Source organism: Lagenorhynchus albirostris, chromosome 16 (assembly GCF_949774975.1).
Source record: "Lagenorhynchus albirostris chromosome 16, mLagAlb1.1, whole genome shotgun sequence".
NCBI classification, from domain to species: domain Eukaryota; kingdom Metazoa; phylum Chordata; class Mammalia; order Artiodactyla; family Delphinidae; genus Lagenorhynchus; species Lagenorhynchus albirostris.
Genome location: NC_083110.1, coordinates 55,077,651 through 55,097,258, shown reverse-complemented (window position 1 = coordinate 55,097,258; position 19,608 = coordinate 55,077,651). Strand labels below are relative to the sequence as shown.

General features: G+C 39.2%; 1 protein-coding gene across 2 annotated transcripts in view; it reads left to right on the top strand.

Moving 5' to 3' along the window:
• Positions 1-19,608, top strand: part of HPSE2 (heparanase 2 (inactive)) — a 572,092-nt gene that overhangs the window by 389,547 nt on the left and 162,937 nt on the right. For both annotated transcript variants that reach the window (XM_060126534.1, XM_060126532.1), the window contains one exon: positions 14,021-14,114. In XM_060126534.1, coding sequence (XP_059982517.1) covers positions 14,021-14,114 — 94 coding nt within the window. The remainder of the gene's footprint in view (positions 1-14,020; positions 14,115-19,608) is intronic.

Sequence of the window (19,608 nt, the reverse complement as noted above, 5' to 3'; positions counted from 1 at the left end):
TGGCAACTATTTACACAGCATTTACATTGTATTAGGTATTATAAGTAATCTAGAGATGATTTAAAGTATAAGGGAGAATGTACGTGGTTATGTGTAAATACTGCACCCTTTTATATAAGGAACTTGGGCATCCACAGATTTTGGTACCCCTCAGGGGCAGGGGGTAAGGAGGAGGGTTCTGGAACCAGTCCCCGCCCAGATACCAAGGGATGACTGTATACTTCCTTCTACTCTAATTGTCCAAATATGTAAACAGAATATATTAAATGAAAATTTACCATTTTCATTCTTAATTTAGAAAGCCAACTATCATTTAGTCTCTCAAGAAGAAAAAGAAACAGAACTTATTTGCTTTTTATTTCTGTCTTGTTTCACTCATGATTGATTAACTCTTTAAAATGTAAATAATTCTTTAAAAGGGGGCTGTTCTTCTAAAAATCTTTGCAATGATAGCAGTCAGTTTGCTTATTCTTCATGTTCAAACACATGTTCTTAACCACAGGGAAGACAACATGCTAATGTTTTCCCTGATTCTCAGGCCCTTTTGAGGTCAATATTCAAACTGAATTTGTAGGAGATTCCGGGGGAAAAAATAGGATATTTTAGGGTACCATGAAAATTTCAATTCTTTGAAATTTTTTAAAGGGAAAGATGGTAAGAAAACATTCCTTTGTGGAGAGATATGTGAAATTTTACCTTGAAATTATGACATTAAAATTTCTATTAGCTAAATAAATCTAATCAAATCCTCTGTCAGTTACAAATAATATAATTATACGTTCTGAGCTCTAGTCCAAGGAATTTGAATTTTATTTCATGGTACTGATATATTTTTCATATCTACTCAGCTATAAAGTAAGTATATGTTGTGATTAAACATCATACAAATCTCATTTCAAATACTGGCCGGTGCCATTTTACTAGCAAGGTATTTAACTTCTCTGAGACTCAGTTTCTCTGTATGTAAAACATGAACACTAATAGAACTCTACCTAGAGTCTAGAGCATAGCTAGCATATAGTATGCACTCCATAAGTGTTTACTGGATAAATAATTATCTCATAATACTATGTGAAGATTATATAATGTATGTGATGCATGATACATACTAAGCATTCAATAGCTGTTAGTTTTATACTATCATCATCATCCTTATCATTAATTTCTCTATTTGAAGGGGGACATTCTGTTCAAATGGTAGACAGAATTTTATTGTTTCTAGGAGAGTGATATCTAAGCATTTCTCCTAAGCAATCATAACTAGCTGTCTTCTGGTTATAACCTTTAATGTAGTCAGAGATACTTAAAATTGAAAATCTGATACTTAAGCTCCCTCATTTATTGTGGAAGACTCTTATATCATCCAATTCTATGCACTTGATTTGTCAAAGGGAGCAGATAGCAGTTTTCAAGCACACAGAAACTTAGGGAAAATTTAGTTATGCATGAGGATTTGTAGAAAAGTCTACTTGAAGATGAAGCAGCCAAACAAAAAAGGAGTCATGATGGAGAAATTATGATAAAAAGATTGGTTGTAAATATCAAATGAATTTTCTGTATTTAAATATTAAGATTAAAAATTACAATTCAAATTGTTGGAATTACAGTTAAAGATAAACATAAAAACTTTCACTTCAAGAATGATGGAGTATACATACTTTTCCTTATTCCTCTGATTAAGTACAACTAAAAGCCCTAGCCATTATTTATAAAACAAACATGAAAAAATTCTGAAAGGTGGAGAGAATAAGGTAGATTGGGAACCAGGGAACAAACAGTACAGTGGAGAGCTTCCTGGTTTGGGGTTTTTTTTGCCTCATATATCCCAGAGTTCGTTCTAGAAAAGCTGGCAACCCAGAAGCACCAACGGATACAAACAAAAAATGCCCCAACAAAAGCCAGTTCTCTATAGCTGGAGGACCAGAAAAGGAACAACCTAGCAAAACAGAAAACTTTTATACAATAACCATTCTATTCCAGTCACACAACCACTGAAAAAAAAACTGTGGTACCATCCCCACCCATACCCCTTCCAGCAAAAGCCAAGCAGGGAGCTGAGACTGTCCCCCTGGCCAGGCTATAATAAGGTATCTCAGTGCTCCCATTGGTGAAGACCTAGTGAGGAGTGCCGGGACTTTCATTCCTGCTAGGTTATAACAAAGACCCTCCCCACCATCCCCATTCATTGTTAGTGGAGACCGAATGGGGAGCTGGGATTCCCACCCCCAGCTGTTAGAAATGAAGTGCCTCTTCCCCTCCCCCCTGGGATGCTGTCAGAGGATACCTAGTGGAGACTCTGGACTTTTACCACCACCCAGAAGTAATGAGGTTACTCCCCACCCACGTGAGTGGAGGCCACATGGGGAGAAGTAACAAGGTACTCCTACCCTTGAAGTCAGGTTAGTATATCAATGGAGGCCTAGTGGGGAGCTGAAACTCCTACACCCATACAGCAGTAAGGAGGTTCCCTAATCCATGAGTGTCAATGGAGGCCAAGTAAACCAGGCCTGTCAAACCAGGCAGTAACGAGGCAGTATTCCTTCCTTACCCTGCCGGAGTGGTGTCATAGGAGGCCAACCAAAACAATATTTAAGATCCAGAGTCATATAATGCAATACCCCAAATAACCAGATGTGATGTGAAAATCACTTGTCATACCAAGAACCAGAGAAATATCAACTTCAATGAGAAAAGGTAATCAATAGATGCCAACATTGAGATAACAGAGATGTTTAAATTATGAGGATGTTAAAGCAGCTGTCATAAAAATATTTCAATGAGCAATTACAAATACTCTTGAAACAAATGAAAAAAATAGAAAGATAGCAAAGAAATAGGAAGTCTCAACAAAGAAATAAACGATATAAAGAACCAAATTGAAATTTTAGAATTGAAAGTACAAAAAGCGAAATAAAAAATTCAGTGGATAGGCTCAACAGCAGAATGGAGGAGACAGATGAAAAAAAGTCAGTGAACTTGAAGATACAATAACAGAAATTACCCAATCTTAACAACACAGAAAAACATAGACTGTATTTAAAAAAAAAAAAAAAGAATGATCCTCAGGGATCTGCAGGACCAAAACAAAAGATCTAACATTTATGTTGTTTGAGCCCCAGAATGAAAGCAGGTGAGACTAAAAAATTACCTAAAGAAATAATGGCTGAAAACTTCCCATATTTGGCAAAAGACATAAACCTATAAATTCAACAAACTGAGTAAACCCCAAACAGATAAACTCAAAGAAATCCATACCAAGATACACCATACTCAAACTGCTGAAAGCTCTGTAAAATCTTGAAACCAGTAAGAGAAATGGCAGCTTAATTATAGGTAAAAAGCAATTCAAATGACAGCAGATTTTTTTCATCAGAAATCACGGAGGCCAGAAGAAAGTGGCACAACAATTTTTTAAGGGCTGAAGGAAAGAATTGTCTACCTAGTATTCTATATCCAGCAAAAATATCTTTTGGGAATGAAAGGGGAATCAAGACATTTTCAGTTGATGGAAAACTAATAATTTGTTGACAAAGACCTACCTAAAAGAATGGGTAAAGTAAGTTTTCTAAAAAGAAAGGAAATGATAAAAGATGGAAACTTGGAACATCATTTAGGAGAAAAAACAAACAAAAAGGCAAAAGGCAGAAAAAGGCAATAGACTTTCTTTCTCCTCTTGAGTTTTCTAAATTATGATTGATGGTTGAAGCAAAATTATCACACTGGCTGATGTGGCTGTCAATGTTGTAGAAAAATAGGAGTAATACCCTTATCTTTCACAGAGGCAGTTGATATATACTGTCTAAAGTTGAACATAGTTAAAGCAAAAGCATTATGACTCCATCTTTTAAAATTTTTTATAAAAAACATTTTAAGGAACTAGTATCTGATATATCAGATGAAGTTGCTCTAAAATTATTGATATCAGACTTTATTATGCATATATGTATGTATACATGTGTATGTATGTATATAGCAATATATGTATACAGACATACAGAGCTGAATGGCATGATTTTCTCTGAATGTTGATAAAGATGGTGCATTGAGATTTGGTTTAATTACTAAATTCTTTGTACTATTTGTTATCATGTTTAAGTTTTAAAATGAGTATGTATTTTTGTAACAGAATTATTTTTATTGTATTTTTAAATTATGAATCAAAAGAATATAGCAATTAAAAATAATCTGTTTAAAGGAAAACTGTAAAATAGTAATGATACTCAAATTAAATTACAGAAAAATGCAAATACTGAAATTTAAAATATCCTACCAGAAATGGTTTCTTTGGGGGCTCAATTCACATACCATACAACACAAGAAGCAACGTTATATTTACCCTGATCTTGAAATCTAACTAGTAGATGGATACCTCTCTCCATCTCAATCTCTATCTGTCTCTCTTAACACGTATATACACACACATGCATGTGTGTACGTGCACATATATTCATGATATTGATAAATAGTTCCTTTTAATGCTTTATATGGTGAGAGCTAGCCTTTCTTTTAAAACAAAGACATGGCAATTGTTGTGAAAAGAATTATTTTGACGTAAGGTTTTTCTCCAGGTGAAATATTCTACACAGTGAGTGTACTTCAAGGAGGTGTAGCTCTACAACATTGAGTTTGCTGGGAATAAAAGTTAGATGCAGGAACAAAAATATACAGAGTATTGGTGAATGTAGCTAGAGGAGCAGTTTGGGGTGTGTGTGTGTGTGTGTGTGTGTGTGTATGCACACATGCACAGTTACGAGTGCTGGGTGCCTAGAAGTAAGCAACATCATGCAGGGGAGAATTGAACCTCTGGTTTTCCTGCTTGTCTGATACATGCTAGTTAGTACATATGATTTCATTGACAATGATGATGCCTAAATGAATCTACCTCAAACTATGGCTAAACTATGATTTCATTGACAATGATGATGCCTAAATCTACCTCAAACTATGGCTATCCCTCAGAGTTAATACTCAGATTTTCACCAGAGGCCTAGTGGAGAATACTGGATGTAGAGTCAAAAGGCCGCCACCCACTGATATGTGACTTCCATTAATTGACCTCCCTTCCAGTATTCTAGATTTCATGTCCTCTCTGGTAAGTAATCACCTTAGTCATTGTTTTCACCCTGGACTCAGTTTGCCTAGATATAGAAGAATATGATCTCTCCCCTCCTCAGCTGTCCTTGCGTGATATTAGAATTCAGCCCATTGTTGAGAGTTATCCAGTCAATTCAAACTAGAATTAACTAGAGTTCTCTGGGTTAATCTTTTTATTTTCATACCAGGGACCATTTCCTCTCAAAGGACAACATTTTTATTATGCACTGTTGGTCAAACAGATCAGCTGGTTGAATGGAGTTTTGTTATAATGAATACGTATGCACTAGGAAATCTAACACTAATTGCTTTAATAAATAAACCCCCAAATCTCAGTGGCTTAACAATAGAAGTTTGTTTCTCACTAATGTCACATCCAATGCTGAGGTACCTGGTGGATGGCCTTTTATGTGATATTCCAGGACCCAGGTTTTTTCTGTCTTGGGCTTCTCCTTGGAGACTCTTCCATTCATCTGGCAATGGAGAAAAGAGACTATAAGGAAGGACATGACTTCTTAATTTCTGCTCAGAAGTGATACACATCTCCAGCTACTTCAGCCTAACGTGACACATTACTTCTGCTCACAATGCTTTGACCTGTTTAGTCTTATGGGCACCCCTCTTGTGATGGAGGCAGAGGTATAGTAGGTTCTAGCTAGGCAGCTGCTTCTTGGCAACAGCTCTGCAATGTGGAAGGGGGGCACAAAATTTTGGTGGTCAATAAATTGTCTCCACCCTATCCAGAGGAGCAAGCCCAGGTGAATGCGGGGCTTACCTCATGTACCTCTCCCCTCTCAAGGATCACAGCTTGAGTTGGCTGCTGTCCGATTCCTTCAAACAGTTGTTTTATATATTTTGTGTTGGATTTCAGGTTGTCTATGACAGGAGGGTAATTCTGATCTATTCCATGATGGCTAGAACAGGAAGTACTACTTAACTTGGTTTTAACCTAGCATTTCTTAAACTTATTTGACCATGGAGCCCCTTTTCTTCATGTAACAATTACTAATAAAATACTTTGAAAAACATTTTTGCAAGGAAAAGAGTAAAGTTATACCACCTCCATTCCTTTACTTATCTCCCCAGGTTTTTGCTTTTGTTGTTGTTTTGCTTTTGTTTTTATTTGTTGTAATTGTTTTGTTTTCTTGAGAAATTTGAGTTTAGCTCAATATTGTTTAAGTGGTCGAGATAGTTGAAGTAGGCAGGACTAAAGGAAGTTGAAAAGCACCTGTACTTGATTACAGGACAAATGAACTAAGCGCAGTAGTCTGCATAGCTCTCCCACTTGGCAGAACAGAGAGGAAAGTTTTTGGTATCTGTCGCCTAGTACCTACTTGATCTCTGGTTTCCTAGTTACTGTAGGAGCCACAGTTTATAATCTGCAAACAGAGAGTGTTCACGAGACACTATGTGTGAAACAGCTAGCAAATAAGAAGGAACTTAATACATATACGGCTCCTCCCTTCCTCATTCTCCTTTCTGTGTTCTCCTAGTTAGTAATGCACTAACCTAATTATAGTTAAGTTAGTTGTGCTATTCAGCTACAATGACAATTATATGAAAAGAGGTCAGGGAAAGGATGTGGTAACTGTATAAGCTCCCAATTTACAAACCCTGAATTAAAATAAATACTGCACATAGATGGTTAGATTCCAGTGACTTAGACCCTGCCATTCCTATTATTGATGACCCACAATTAGATTGACCATGAAGCTAATGACTTAAGCTTCAAGCCCTTCACTTGCATTGGTACCTAGGAGTGCTGGGAGTTGATGAGAATTGCAGAATGTTCCAGGTGGTGAGGGGGAAGCCTTGCTGTGTAAACATTTCTGGTAAATTGCCTAAAGAGCTCTGAGAAAAAAGGGACTTGAAAAAATTTTTCTGGGAATTTGTTGTGATTTATTTTGTCATTCTAAATAAATATTTATTTTTGTACCTAATTTTGTGTTTTGTACTTTTGATTTCCTTTTCTTAAAGAGGGTCTCACAAATTGTTTACATTTCAGACTTGAAACACACGGAGCCACTCCTGCTCACACTTTTGGTGCCATCACGTGCTGCTACCCTGAAAATTCCCAGAGGTGCCCTGCTCAGAGCCCACTCTGATAGCTGGAGCTGCAGATGGCTTTCCTATCCCTCTCCTTCCCTGCTCCCCTAGAGCTCTTCTCATCACTGCTAGGATCAAGGGCCAGCTGCTCCAGCCCCTGCCAAGACAAAGCATCTCTCCACATGCACTGTGTTCACTGGGGAGAATGATTAGGGCCTGAAGCTCAGGACCCAAAGTGTGCAAGGAATTAGGAGAGAGAAAAGTTCAAGAAAATGGGGCCCTTGGGACAGTACTTGAGCCTTAGGGCCACCCTTTTGGCTCATTGTGGGTTAGATTATACAGATACTCATGCTTTCATTAAATATATTTTGAGTACCCATTATGTGCCTGAGGGATTGCCCACCACCCTGACCTTTACTTGTATAATTTTTCAATGATAACATTTTTCCAGGGTACAAACTCTTTGAAATTCCTGAACCGCAGCCCTTTAGTCAGCTGGGTGGCTCCTGTATGGCTTATATACGAACTGGTTGAAGAAAGCCAAAGAAAGCCTATATTTTGTAGGATTTTTTTTTCTAACAGTATTCATTTCATTCAAGCTCCACCTGCTCAAAGTAGTTCTGAACACAAGATGGGAAGACTGACCCATAGCAAAGAAGATGAAGAATAGTGTAGCCTCAGAAAGAAAACCTAAAGGCATATGTGAGAAGAATGTGCTCAGTAGGAACCCAGAGTGAGGCCTTTGGAGGAGGGGCAGATACAACTTATAAAGCTTTGGAGAGACTAGAGTCAGCCTCTAGTCTGACTGATTTCAAGGTGTCAGATAGCTTTTATAGGTCAACAGTTGTTCTAATGATTATCCAAGCTTCTCCTCATCCAGTGGGGAAGGCCCCAGTTTTATGGAATTACCTACCCAGGCAGGAGGTTGGGTGTAAGAATTCTGAGCAGACTGCCCCTCCTCCCTGAAAGCAGCAGGCAGCAAAATAGGTCCGGAAATTCCTGAGCATTGGGAAGCCAGCACTAATGCAATTACCTGAAATAAAAGAAGAGGTCAGATAATAAGGGGCAAAGGTTTTTCCTTTTAAAGTAAAGAGCCCGGTAAACAAAACCAGCTGCCCCTGGACAACAAACTCTCCTCATTAAATGTTTTAAGAGGCTAATGGGCATAAGTGGCTAATTTGGAGTACAATCCTGAAGACTAAATCTAGGGGCCTAGAGAAAGGGGGGAGGGGAATCAGAGTTAAAACCTGGCTGGCAGAGAAGAAAGGAGATGAGACCTGCCCCTGGCAGAAGATCCCTAACTGGCCAGAATGGAATTAAAATACGAGTGAGATGATTTCACCTGGAGTCTCTAATATTTCTGGCAGTATCTCTGCGATAGGGGCTTGGGAATCTCAGCTGGGACAGTTTTAAATTTATACGCTAGTGGAATAGGATCTGGAGTAAGTTTTTAAAATAACTAATTATGGGAAATTTTATGTGTATTTACTATGGAAAGTCTGAAAGGGTACAAGGCAAAATGTTAACAAAGTTTCTCTAGGTGTTGGGTTCATCAATGATTTTTCATTTTCATATTTTAATCTTGTTTATGTGCATTTTCTAATTTGTCTATAATGAGCACTTGTTTCTTTTATAATCAACAGATAAAGGGCAAAATTTTAAATACAGTAAGTCCCCACCATACAAAAGAGTTCCGTTCCAAGAGCATGTTCATAAGTCCAATTTGTTCGTAAGCCCAACAAAGTTAGACGAGGTACCCAACTAACACAATCGAGTATAGAGTACTGTACTGTAATAGGTTTATAATACTTTTCACACAAATAATACATAAAAAATAAACAAATACAAAAAATAAAGAAAACATTTTTAATCTTATGTACAATACCTTGAAAAGTACAGTAGTACAGTACAACAGCTGGCATACAGGGGCTGGCATCGAGTGAACAGGCAAGAAGAGTTACTGACTGGAGGAGGGAGAGGAGGTGGGAGATGGTAGAGCTGAAGGATTGTCAGCAATAGAAGACAGAGGGCAAGCTGCAATTTCACGTGAACTAACTCACGTGATTGGACATGCGAATGCACAGTCACATCTTTGAAGGTTCGCAACTTGAAGGTTCATATGTAGGGGACTTACTGTAAGATGAAAGGTATTAAACTAGAAATAAAATTTAAAACTAAGAAGAGCAAGAGAGTTGGTGAATGAATTGGTATGTAGTTCTACTTACCTTGTATACTCTGCCATCTTTGCCACCTCCCCAGGTATGTGCTTGATATGACCTGCTAATCTAGAGGCCAGCCGAGGAAGGAATGATGGTTGCCAGGACTGAGCACAGGCTGTTTGTCCACACACAAAGGTTTCAAGCTCATTGCATTTGTAGTAATAGTTCACAGAAAGGTTATTTCTGCGTAGCCTCTCCTGGCTTCAGCTTTTAGTTGAACAGCTCAGCCATTTGTGGTGTGATCCTAGGAGATGCTGAAATTTCAAGAGAGCTTAGAGGAGGACTATGATTCACCTAAAATTATCAGGGTTTACGTGGAAGATGCCAAAGCACCTCTAATTGGCAAATTTCCTTCCTCTCTCTTTCCTTCCCTCAATCCTTCCTTTCCTCTCTCATTTGTTTGGTCTTCTGGTGCCTTTGTATCCATTACTAAACTAGTTAACTCTTCAGGAGAGACCAGTTGGTAGCTCAGAATCATCTTTATCTTCCCAGTGAAGAAGATGGAGGAAAGCAGAGAGACTTGCCCCCAGGTCACTGGACAGTCTGGTGGAATCCAGTCCTACTTCCACTTACCCAGTCTTAGTTAGAAATCACCATCTTTACCATTTTTAACAATTTATTCTTACCAAGTGTCATCACAGGCTATCATGTCCAAATCTAAATGATGTATTGAGCCCTTTACTACAGGCAGCCACTATCAGAGAATCAAAGCTCTGTAACAGGCAGGAGTTTTTCAGATAACCACAGATTGTTGACATTGAATGTTTTCTTAGAAGCTTCACATTTATGAAGGGTAAGTGCAGCAAGCTAATTGTCCAGGGTTACCCATGAAAAAGGCTCAGGTATTTATCAACTCATACCTATGGTTAAATTATCCCCTCTCTTAAAAAGGAATACTAAATTCTGGAGGACCAAAGTTCTTATTTCCATAGTGCAATATAAATGTGGGTTTATGTTTGCAAATAAAGTTGCTGAAACTTCACAGTATAATATGGGAATTCCTTTGGCATCCAAGTGCGAATCTGACTCAGACCGAAATTATTAAAAAGACACTGTGATGGGGGGAAGGAAGGGACTGGGGAAGGGCTGGGGAAGGAAGGGACTCTTATTTGGGCCAAAGATAGAGGCAATGTCCAGGGCCGTATTTGAGAATTTTAGAGGGTCTCTGCCATACCTGTTAACTTCTCTGATTCTCCTAGAGAGCTCATCTATGGCCGTGGCTCCATTCATTACTTACAAACTGAAGAAAACAACCGGGTCAACATTTTCTGTCTCAGTTTTTCTCTGTGCTGACTTCTCACATCTCCAAGTACCTGTTGCATATTTTCTCTTTGATATTCTCTGGGTCTTTGATATCTCAAACAGAATAATTTATCTCCTTTGACAAACCTAAAACCCAGTCTGACTAGCCTACGTGTCCTTGGCACCAGTGTTCTCAAAGACATTCTCTCTCATTAGCTCGTGGTCATCATTGACTCCCTTCCTGTCTCTCTTACGCTCTACAGAAGCTTTATTTTATTAGTTCTTTTTTCACAGGCTCTCACTTTTACTTTTTCCGTGATCTGCCTTACTTAGACCCAGATTTCTTCTTGCCTGCACTGTTGAGATAAGATAACCTTGTCACACTGGTTTCCTGCCTGGAGCTTTCCCTGCTCCAGTCTAATTCATAGCCCACAGGAATAGCCTGAGACCAACTGAGAATGATTGAATCCAGCTTGTTAGGTTAAAACTGGGGACAAAAATAGGCTCTAAAAAGCTTAAACCAAAGTTTTTACTGGAATTCCTCCCCCACATGTCACATGAAGGAGGAATTGGACTATTCCCGGGTCCAAGAAAACAGCCATTGAGTGAACAGTAAGAGAGAGCCAATTTTAGACCCATGGTAGAAGAGCCTTCCCTGGATCCGAGCTGTGGCACAGTGGAACAGTACTAGTAGTGTATGAGAGTGAGTTCCCTCTCCTAGGTAATCACTTCTCAGGGATGTTGTCACAGGCTTACCTACTTCAGACCACATGACCACTAAGGTCTTTTCAAACTCCAGATTTTTGCAGCATAATCACAGCCCTCTCCACCTCTCTCTTTCTCTCTGCCTCCCACCTACTGGAAATCCAGAGTCCATTTTTGCTCCTCCATAATTCCCTAATTCCAAATCCTATGGTGGATGAACATACTGTCTTTCTCCAGACAGATGTTCCTCTGCTCACCCCATCCCATGGCTTTTCAGTCTAGGTTGCTGCCACCTTGGGTACTTAAGTAACCTGGAGGGTAGTTTTGGTTATTGAATACCTTTTATGTGCCAGGTTCTGTGCCCAGAATTTCTTCTCATTTTTATCGGTACAGTAACCCTGTGAAAATACTGTAGGGTTGGGGTTCTTTTTTAACTGATTTTAAAGAAGGGGAAACCCAGTATCATATAGGTAGTATGTGGCAAAGCTGGGACTGAACCAAGGTTTTCTAACTCCAAGTTTCGTGTACTTGAGAAAAGAGACCAAAGGAAGGAGGGGAAGAGTGGAGGTCCCTCAACCGTGGGCCGTGGATTTTGTGGGATAGGAAACATGTTCACAGGGAATCCTACATATTGAAAAAGTACATCTGGCACTTTTATCTCAATGAGCATTAAACTATATGTGTTGCCAGCAAAACTTATAAACTCTGCTGTTTAAACTAGTTACTGGGAGCTAACAAAGAAAAAAGAGGAAACTATAATATATTTGACTAGAACATAAAAGAACACTAATTACAGTACATTTTTATCATATGCGTAATCATCATGTAATATAGTACAAATGTTCATGTCCTTCAGTGTGTGTTACATTAACATTTCATTAATTATTTTTAATTTCAACACTACAGTGTTTTAATATGCCTAGCTTTCAGGTAGTATACTATCTAATCACAACTTTAAAAAAATTGGAGGTGCTGACAGTGGAGCACTAATAGAAAGAGGTTTGTGAGGTAATGGACATGGACATTACCAGCTCTGTGTGTTGCACATAATAAATGTTTATTGGATCTAAGTCTAGCATCTGTACCAGGAATGAGGTGAAAGGTCATGTCATTGGTTTGTTTTATTCCCTAATATAAGTAACCACCCAGATTTTCAAAAGCGTGTATGTACCCTTTGACACAATCATCTCACTTTTAGAATTCGGTACACACAGTCAGGCCCCTATTGTTTATGACCCCATCTTTGTGAGCTGAAAATTAGAGAAATCAGAAAAGAACTAACAGTTGTTGAGTGCCTACTATATGCCAGACACTTTAGGTTTATCTGCTTGATCTTCAAACAATCCTGAGTAGTAGATATGTTACCTCTCTCTTAAGAATAAGAAAACTGAGGCCCATAAAGGCCAAGCATCTTGCCCAAGATCACATAGGTAGTAAATACCTGCCTTGGAATTTGATCTCAGATATCTCTGGTTTCAAAACCCATACTCTTTTCAATATACAAATGATTTAAACATTGGATTCTGTGGAAATGTGTGAGGTGGTGAGGGAGGCCAAGGGGAAGGCTGAGTGGGAGGAGCTCATCTCCCACCCTCACTTCAACCAGAGCACCTGGTTGAAAGTGCAATTACAAAGAATTTTAACCATTCCACTACATCATATATTAGTATGGGAATTTAACATTAAAAGGAATTTTTTAGTACTAGAATTAGAATTATAGTTCTATAATACGTACTGAGAGGTTGGTGTCTTACTAAAAATGACATAATCTATCATTATCCGTCAGCCAAGGAGACCTAAGTGGATTGGAAAAGGCACCCAGGAGTCATAAGCATTGATTTTAATTAAATCGATTTAATTTGGAATTTTGCAAAGATGAGTGTTGAGAGGTTTGAGATAATGAAGGTCACCTAATCCTGGGCTTAGCCTTCAGAGTAAAGATTCACACAGAGAGTCCCCACAAAGCCAGATGGACCTGTTTTGGTTAAATGTTAACAATGTAGTATGGGCACAACTTGATGTTTCACTTAAGCTACCTAACAAAACTGGAGACACCACCACACTGATGTGTGCCAAACTTGTTGCTATTTTAGGAGAGGGCACCTGAACTTTAATCTGTCTGACTTATTTGTTTATTCATTTATCCGTTCATTTATTCCGGAGGTGGAAGGAGGTTGACTACAAGGTATTTTGCCCAGGGAAGTGAACTGGAGATGAACTCTTTGAGACCTGCTCACTGCACTAAATCAGATTTTTGTGGTTGGTGTTTTCTTATTTAAAGGTGTGGAAACCTTTCAAAATGTTTGAGTAGTCTTTCAAACCTCTCACATACCTTTATTACTTTAAGGTGGGGGTAGGGATGGTACGGGAGGGGTGTTAAATTACTTTCCTTATGGGGAAAACAACTAAGCTTTTCCCCATTACCCAATTGTGTTACAGAGTCCTGTCAGTTCCTATAGAGCAATAAATGCAGTTTCAATGGACAAAGGCTGAAAAAAATCACAATATTAGCCCACAAATGGAGGTGAAAATGAAGAGGTTAAAAAGTATATTATTTGTTTGAAAAGTACCCAGGATCAAAACTTCTTTAGAATGTAAGAGCCCAGGTGAACCCTGGGCTCTTTCCTCAGGCAACAGAGACCTCTGGCTAGAGAAATATATTTGTAGTCTCCTGCTCGAGATTTTCTCTGATTCTCATTTTATTTTTATTCCAGTTGCTACATTGATGGCCGGGTGGTCAAGGTGATGGACTTCCTGAAAACTCGCCTATTAGACACACTCTCTGACCAGATTAGGAAAATTCAGAAAGTGAGTAAAAATCTCTGGGGAAGAAGAGGAGTGAGTTTGGGGGTAAGGTGAGGAAAATGTCACAGGGTTCCAGCTGGGTGTTAGCACTGTGGGTAGAAAAATAGTGCAGTCTGGATTTGCATGGCCAAGAGGTGCCTCTCACAGCTGATGATTGCTGTTTATTGCTTTTCAGATTAAGAAGGGTTTGAATGTACCATATCCAAGTTTAAAAGCTTCTCTATTTTAATAACAAACATTTTGTAACAGTTGGCTTCTAAATTGTGAGTTTCTTAAGGGAAGAATAGGTTTACTTTCTTTTTGCAGGAGTTTATTTTGGGTTAGTTTAGGAGAGAATGGTTACATTCATTCAGTGGAGTTGTGGTCTGGGATATTGGCAATTCTGAGCCACATTTACACTATTCCTAGGTGTCTTAGAATCAGCCAAGTAACATCTTACTTTTGTAGAGATGTTGGAGAAGATAAGGTTAAATTAAGCAATTGTATGTATGTCCTACTGGCACGACACCTGTGGTTAGTAGTTCTCAAACTTGAATACAATCAAAATCACCAGAGATTGCTTGTAGTTTCCAATCTCACTTCTGATGTTCTGATTTAGTATGTCTGGAGTGGATCCCAGACATCTCTATTTTTAATAGTCATCTGTCAAGTGATTCCACCCAATGCAGATCACGTTTTGAAATACACTAGATTAGTTAATTCTGAACTGTGAGGATCTTATGCCTACAATTTCCATCTGCCTCTACAAAATGGTGATATCTCATCTTTAGTTTCCTAGTCAGGTCCTTTTCCAGGGAATGAGGACCTTTTGAACATTCAACTTTATTTTGAGCAAATTAAACACATCTTTGCAGAAAAATAGCAACAGGTAGGCCCCCATTAATATGGGATGAATGAGGGGCGTTCCCCGGTGGTCCAATGGTTAGGACTGTATGCTTTCACTGCCAAGGGCATGGGTTCAATCCCCGGTCCGGGAACTAAGATCCTGCAAGCCGTGAGGTGCAGCCGAAAACACAAAATATATATGGGATGAATGAATAAATGAATGGGCAAATAAATGAATGGCTCATTATAAAATTAGTTGTGAAAAAAATACTATTTGGAGCAATCATAGAAAAGCACTCTTGATTGCTAAAGGGGAGGTCTGTACACTTTTCTGTATTCATACCAATGCCATACTCAGATTACAAAATAGCTTTTGGAGTCTTTAGCGGCTGGGAGGCCTCAGGACTTCTGAATTTCTACATCCCAGTCTGATCCCTCTGGGGATCAGGTGCACTGACCAGCACCCTTATCTGCCACTGTCTCCTACTAGGCAAAGCCTAGAAGAACTAAATGATTTGAAATATCTCTGTCAATCTCTTTGACATTCACTTAGTTTTTAATATTTAAATATTTAATATTTACTGAGCTTTTAGCAGGTACCAGGCAAAGTGCCAGGTGCTGAGGATACAATATGTAATAAGACATGGTCTCTGCCCTCAAGGAACTCACAGTTTTGAGGTTTAATACTTACTTTGAACAGGTTGAAAAACATATTACCTAATGGAGTAGAATGTCAGCCTGTTGAACACTACAGTTTTCTAGCGCATTATGCTAATCCAGTATTAGTTATTGGCCTCTAAAAAAAGAGGAGGAGATTTCTTTCATTCATTCATTCTTTCATTCAGTAGATATTTATTGAGTGTTTACTGTGTTCCAGGCACTATACTAAGTTTCTGTATTACAACAGTGTACAAGACAACAAGTCTTTATATTTTTGGCTTTTCCAGTTTTGAGCCTAATGATCTGATCAAAGGATTGTCATTGGAAGTAAAATGATTCAGTGGTATCATGGCACTGTGAGTGAAGGTTCATGTAATTCTTTAAGTAGAATAGGTAGCTCTAGGTCAAAGCCAAGACAAATGGATTAGGAGTTAGGTTCTTCCCTTTCTCCCCACTACCCAGTACTCTCCACCACTGCATACACCTTCACCATCACAGAATGTTCAGAGACTGAAATAAGTGGCTAAACTCACCTCCTGAATTGGCCAGGCAAGGCCAAAGAAACTTAGAGTAAAGGACTCAAACCCTGTGCTCAATTGAAATTCAGACCTTTAAAAACATGTTTGATGGACTTGGAAGGGGAGAGCTAAGTGCGGTTGCAGGGGGGAGCAGTGGAGTCTCCAAGAGAAATAACCTATATACAGAAGGCACCTGGCAGGGGATGGCTAGAATTAGCAGTAGGACCTGGAGTCACCTTTTGGCTGTTGCAAATACAACGTGCTCAGAGGTCCCCTCAGGCTTATGTTCCTGTTCTGGTTATGTCTTGCTGTGCAACAAGTTACCCCAAAACTTAGCGGCTTAGAACAGTCATCTGTTATGACTGTGAATCCTGTGGGTCAGGAATTCCCATAAGGATAACTTGTCTTTGCTCCATTAGCTTCAGCTGGAAAACTCAAAGACTGGGGTAATTCAAAGGCTGGCGACTGGAATTATCAGAAGGCTCGTTCACTCATGTGTCTGGCAGTTGGTTGATGTCAGTTGTCAGCTAGTACCTTTGTGGGGCTGATAACGGGAATGCCTCTTTGTGTAGCCTGGGCTTCCTCCCAAGGTTTTAAAGTCAGATGCCCAAGACAGAGAGCCAGGTGGAAGCTCTGTCACCTTTTCTATCTACCCTCAGAAGTCATAGGGCATCACTTCAACCACAGTCTATACATTGAGACAGTCACCAAGGCCCATAGGGATTTAAGACAAGAGGAAATAAACTTCTCTGGATGGGGGAGTGGCAAGGTTCTGGAAGGGCATATAAGACCAGAAATATGTTTTCAGTCATTTTTGGAAAATACTGTCTGCCAAAGTTCCATGCTCCTTGTTTCATTTAGTAGCTCATTCAGTTATTTCTCTGACTGGTTTTCTTTTTCCAATTCTCTTTTGCAAAGCTCTTGCCAGATATTGCCTTAAATGGGTATCTGCTAGGGGTGTTGCTGGATCACAGATTCCTTGAGCTTTGATCCATGGGATAGACCTTCTATTGGCTACAGCAGCCTGGACCCAGTTGTTAGGGCCTCGAGGATGAGAGTCTCTACCACAGCCCAGGATATGCCAGGTACTGGCCTGACTTGGGGAGATGAGGGCTGGGAGACCAGAGAAGGGTCACCAAGATTTTCCAGTTGAAAAGTTACTTTGGCTGTTCCTGAAGTCCCCTGTGGATGGGTGGGGGTTTGGGGAATTAGATTCCAGGGTACAAACTGGGGCAGAGTGATCAAACTCCTTCTTTTGAGCCCCCAAAACCAATTTGGAGATGGACCAAGTAAGATTTTAATATGTATATAACTGGAACTCTCATCCAAAAGCTAGAAATGGAATCTTTGTTTCTTCTCTATTTTGAGAAGTTCAGAGAAGTCCTAATGACCTCTCCTTAGGTCCACAATAATGGAAAAAAGGGCAAATTTCCCACCAAAACAGATTCACGTGAGATTGGTTAGATAAACCAGTGGTGAGGCTGTTTGAAGACGAGATAGGATACAGGATTTGAAGTCTAGTGGCTTGGGTTGTATGACCTTGGGCCATTCACGTAACTTCTCTGATTTTGTTTCTTCATCTGTAAAATGAGGATGCTAAGAATACAGTCAGCCCTCTGTATCTGTATCCATGTGTTCTGCATCTGTGAATTCAACCAACCACAGACTGAAAATATTCAAGAAAAAAATTTCAGAAGGTTCCAAAAGGCAAAACTTGAATTTGCCATGTACCAGCAACTGTTTACATAGCACTTACATTGTATTAGGTAGTGTAAATAATCTAGAGATGATTTAAAGTACATGGAAGGATGTGCATAGGTAATAATACAAACACCATGCCATTTTATATACGGGACTTGAGCAACTGCAGATTTTGATATCCACAATTGTTCCTGGAACGAGTACCCGACAGATAGGGACCACTGTACTATCCTCCTTCCCTCTTAGGGAGATTAGGAAGGTCACATGAGGCCCTGTTTTGTTAACTGCTAGTGAATGCTAGTTCTTATTGCTATTATTATTGTTATTTCAGTTATTGTGGTTATTTTTTTTTAATCTTTATTGGAGTATAATTGCTTTACAATGGTGTGTTAGTTTCTGCTTTATAACAAAGTGAATCAGTTATACATATACATATGTTCCCATATCTCTTCCCTCTTGTGTCTCCCTCCCTCCCACCCTCCCTATCCCACCCCTCCAGGTGGTCACAAAGCACCGAGCTGATCTTCCTGTGCTATGTGGCTGCTTCCCACTAGCTATCTACCTTACGTTTGGTAGTGTATATATGTCCATGCCTCTCTCTCACTTTGTCTATTGTGGTTATTTTTAATAATAATTTACGTAACTGGAGAAGCTTCATGTTACCTTTATCCTCAACTTGTTCTTTGCTTTTTTCCTCTTTCCTCTTTCTTTGAACCCTGGAGAATATGATAGGTGATATTTTTGGCACCTGAAAGGCAGTGCTAAAAACAGTTGTGGTTTCCAAATTTGGACTGCCACTTAAGAATTTTCAGTTTTCTGAGCAGTGGGTGAATTCTGGTTATGTGAAAATCTACGTGATGCATTTGAAAGCCTAACAGAGACAATGCTTGGACAACCCACTCCTTTGCATGATCCACACACTCTGTCCCTTCCATTAGAATGAGGATAATCATCTGTACTTTGGGAGATGAGTCAAGGGAAAGAGTTGAGAATCTCTCAATGCAGGCAAGAGTCAGACAGGAAAGTGAGAGATGTTCAGGATACAGTGCAGATGGTATAGCATGGATAGCTGGGCTGACTCCAAAACAATAACATAAGAACCAAGATGAACCACTTCGGCTTAAGTCACTTGGACTCTATGATTTGTGTCATCTCCTAGAGGAATCAGAGGAGGAAATAACACTTTTTGATATTATTTTCAGCAATTCAATAGGCACAGGAAGGAGTTGGTGAAATCCCAGTCATAAGGGAAGTATTTCCAAAAGTACTGTCCTTGTGATTGCATTTTGAATACTAAATAAAATGAACAATTGGCTTCCCTAATATTTGAAAATGTCCTTCCTTCCTCCCTTCCTTCTTTCTTCCCTTCCTTCCTTCATTTATCAACTGTTTATGACATTCTTGTATCTTCAAGACTCCTGAGGATGAAATGGAGAACAAGACTGTGTGGTGGTTATCCTCAAAGACCTTATGGTCTAATGGGAAAATAGTTAATGAAGCAAGCAATGATAGTAAGATGCAATGATTCCCATAACAGGGGATGTTTCGGGTGCTACAGGAGCCCATGGTGAGATGTATCTACCTTAGTTTTTAAAGGAAGGGAAATTGGGCAAGTCTTCCCAGAGGAAGTGACATTTAGGCTAATTCTGAAAGGATAGACACCTTCTAATTTATACAGTTCTTCTTAGGGTGTGATCAGAGGACTCCTGGTGGTAGATGTATATGGTGGAGGGAATGGTTTACATGATTTATAATATGACCATGATCATTCTTTTGTTAATATCATCATTGCT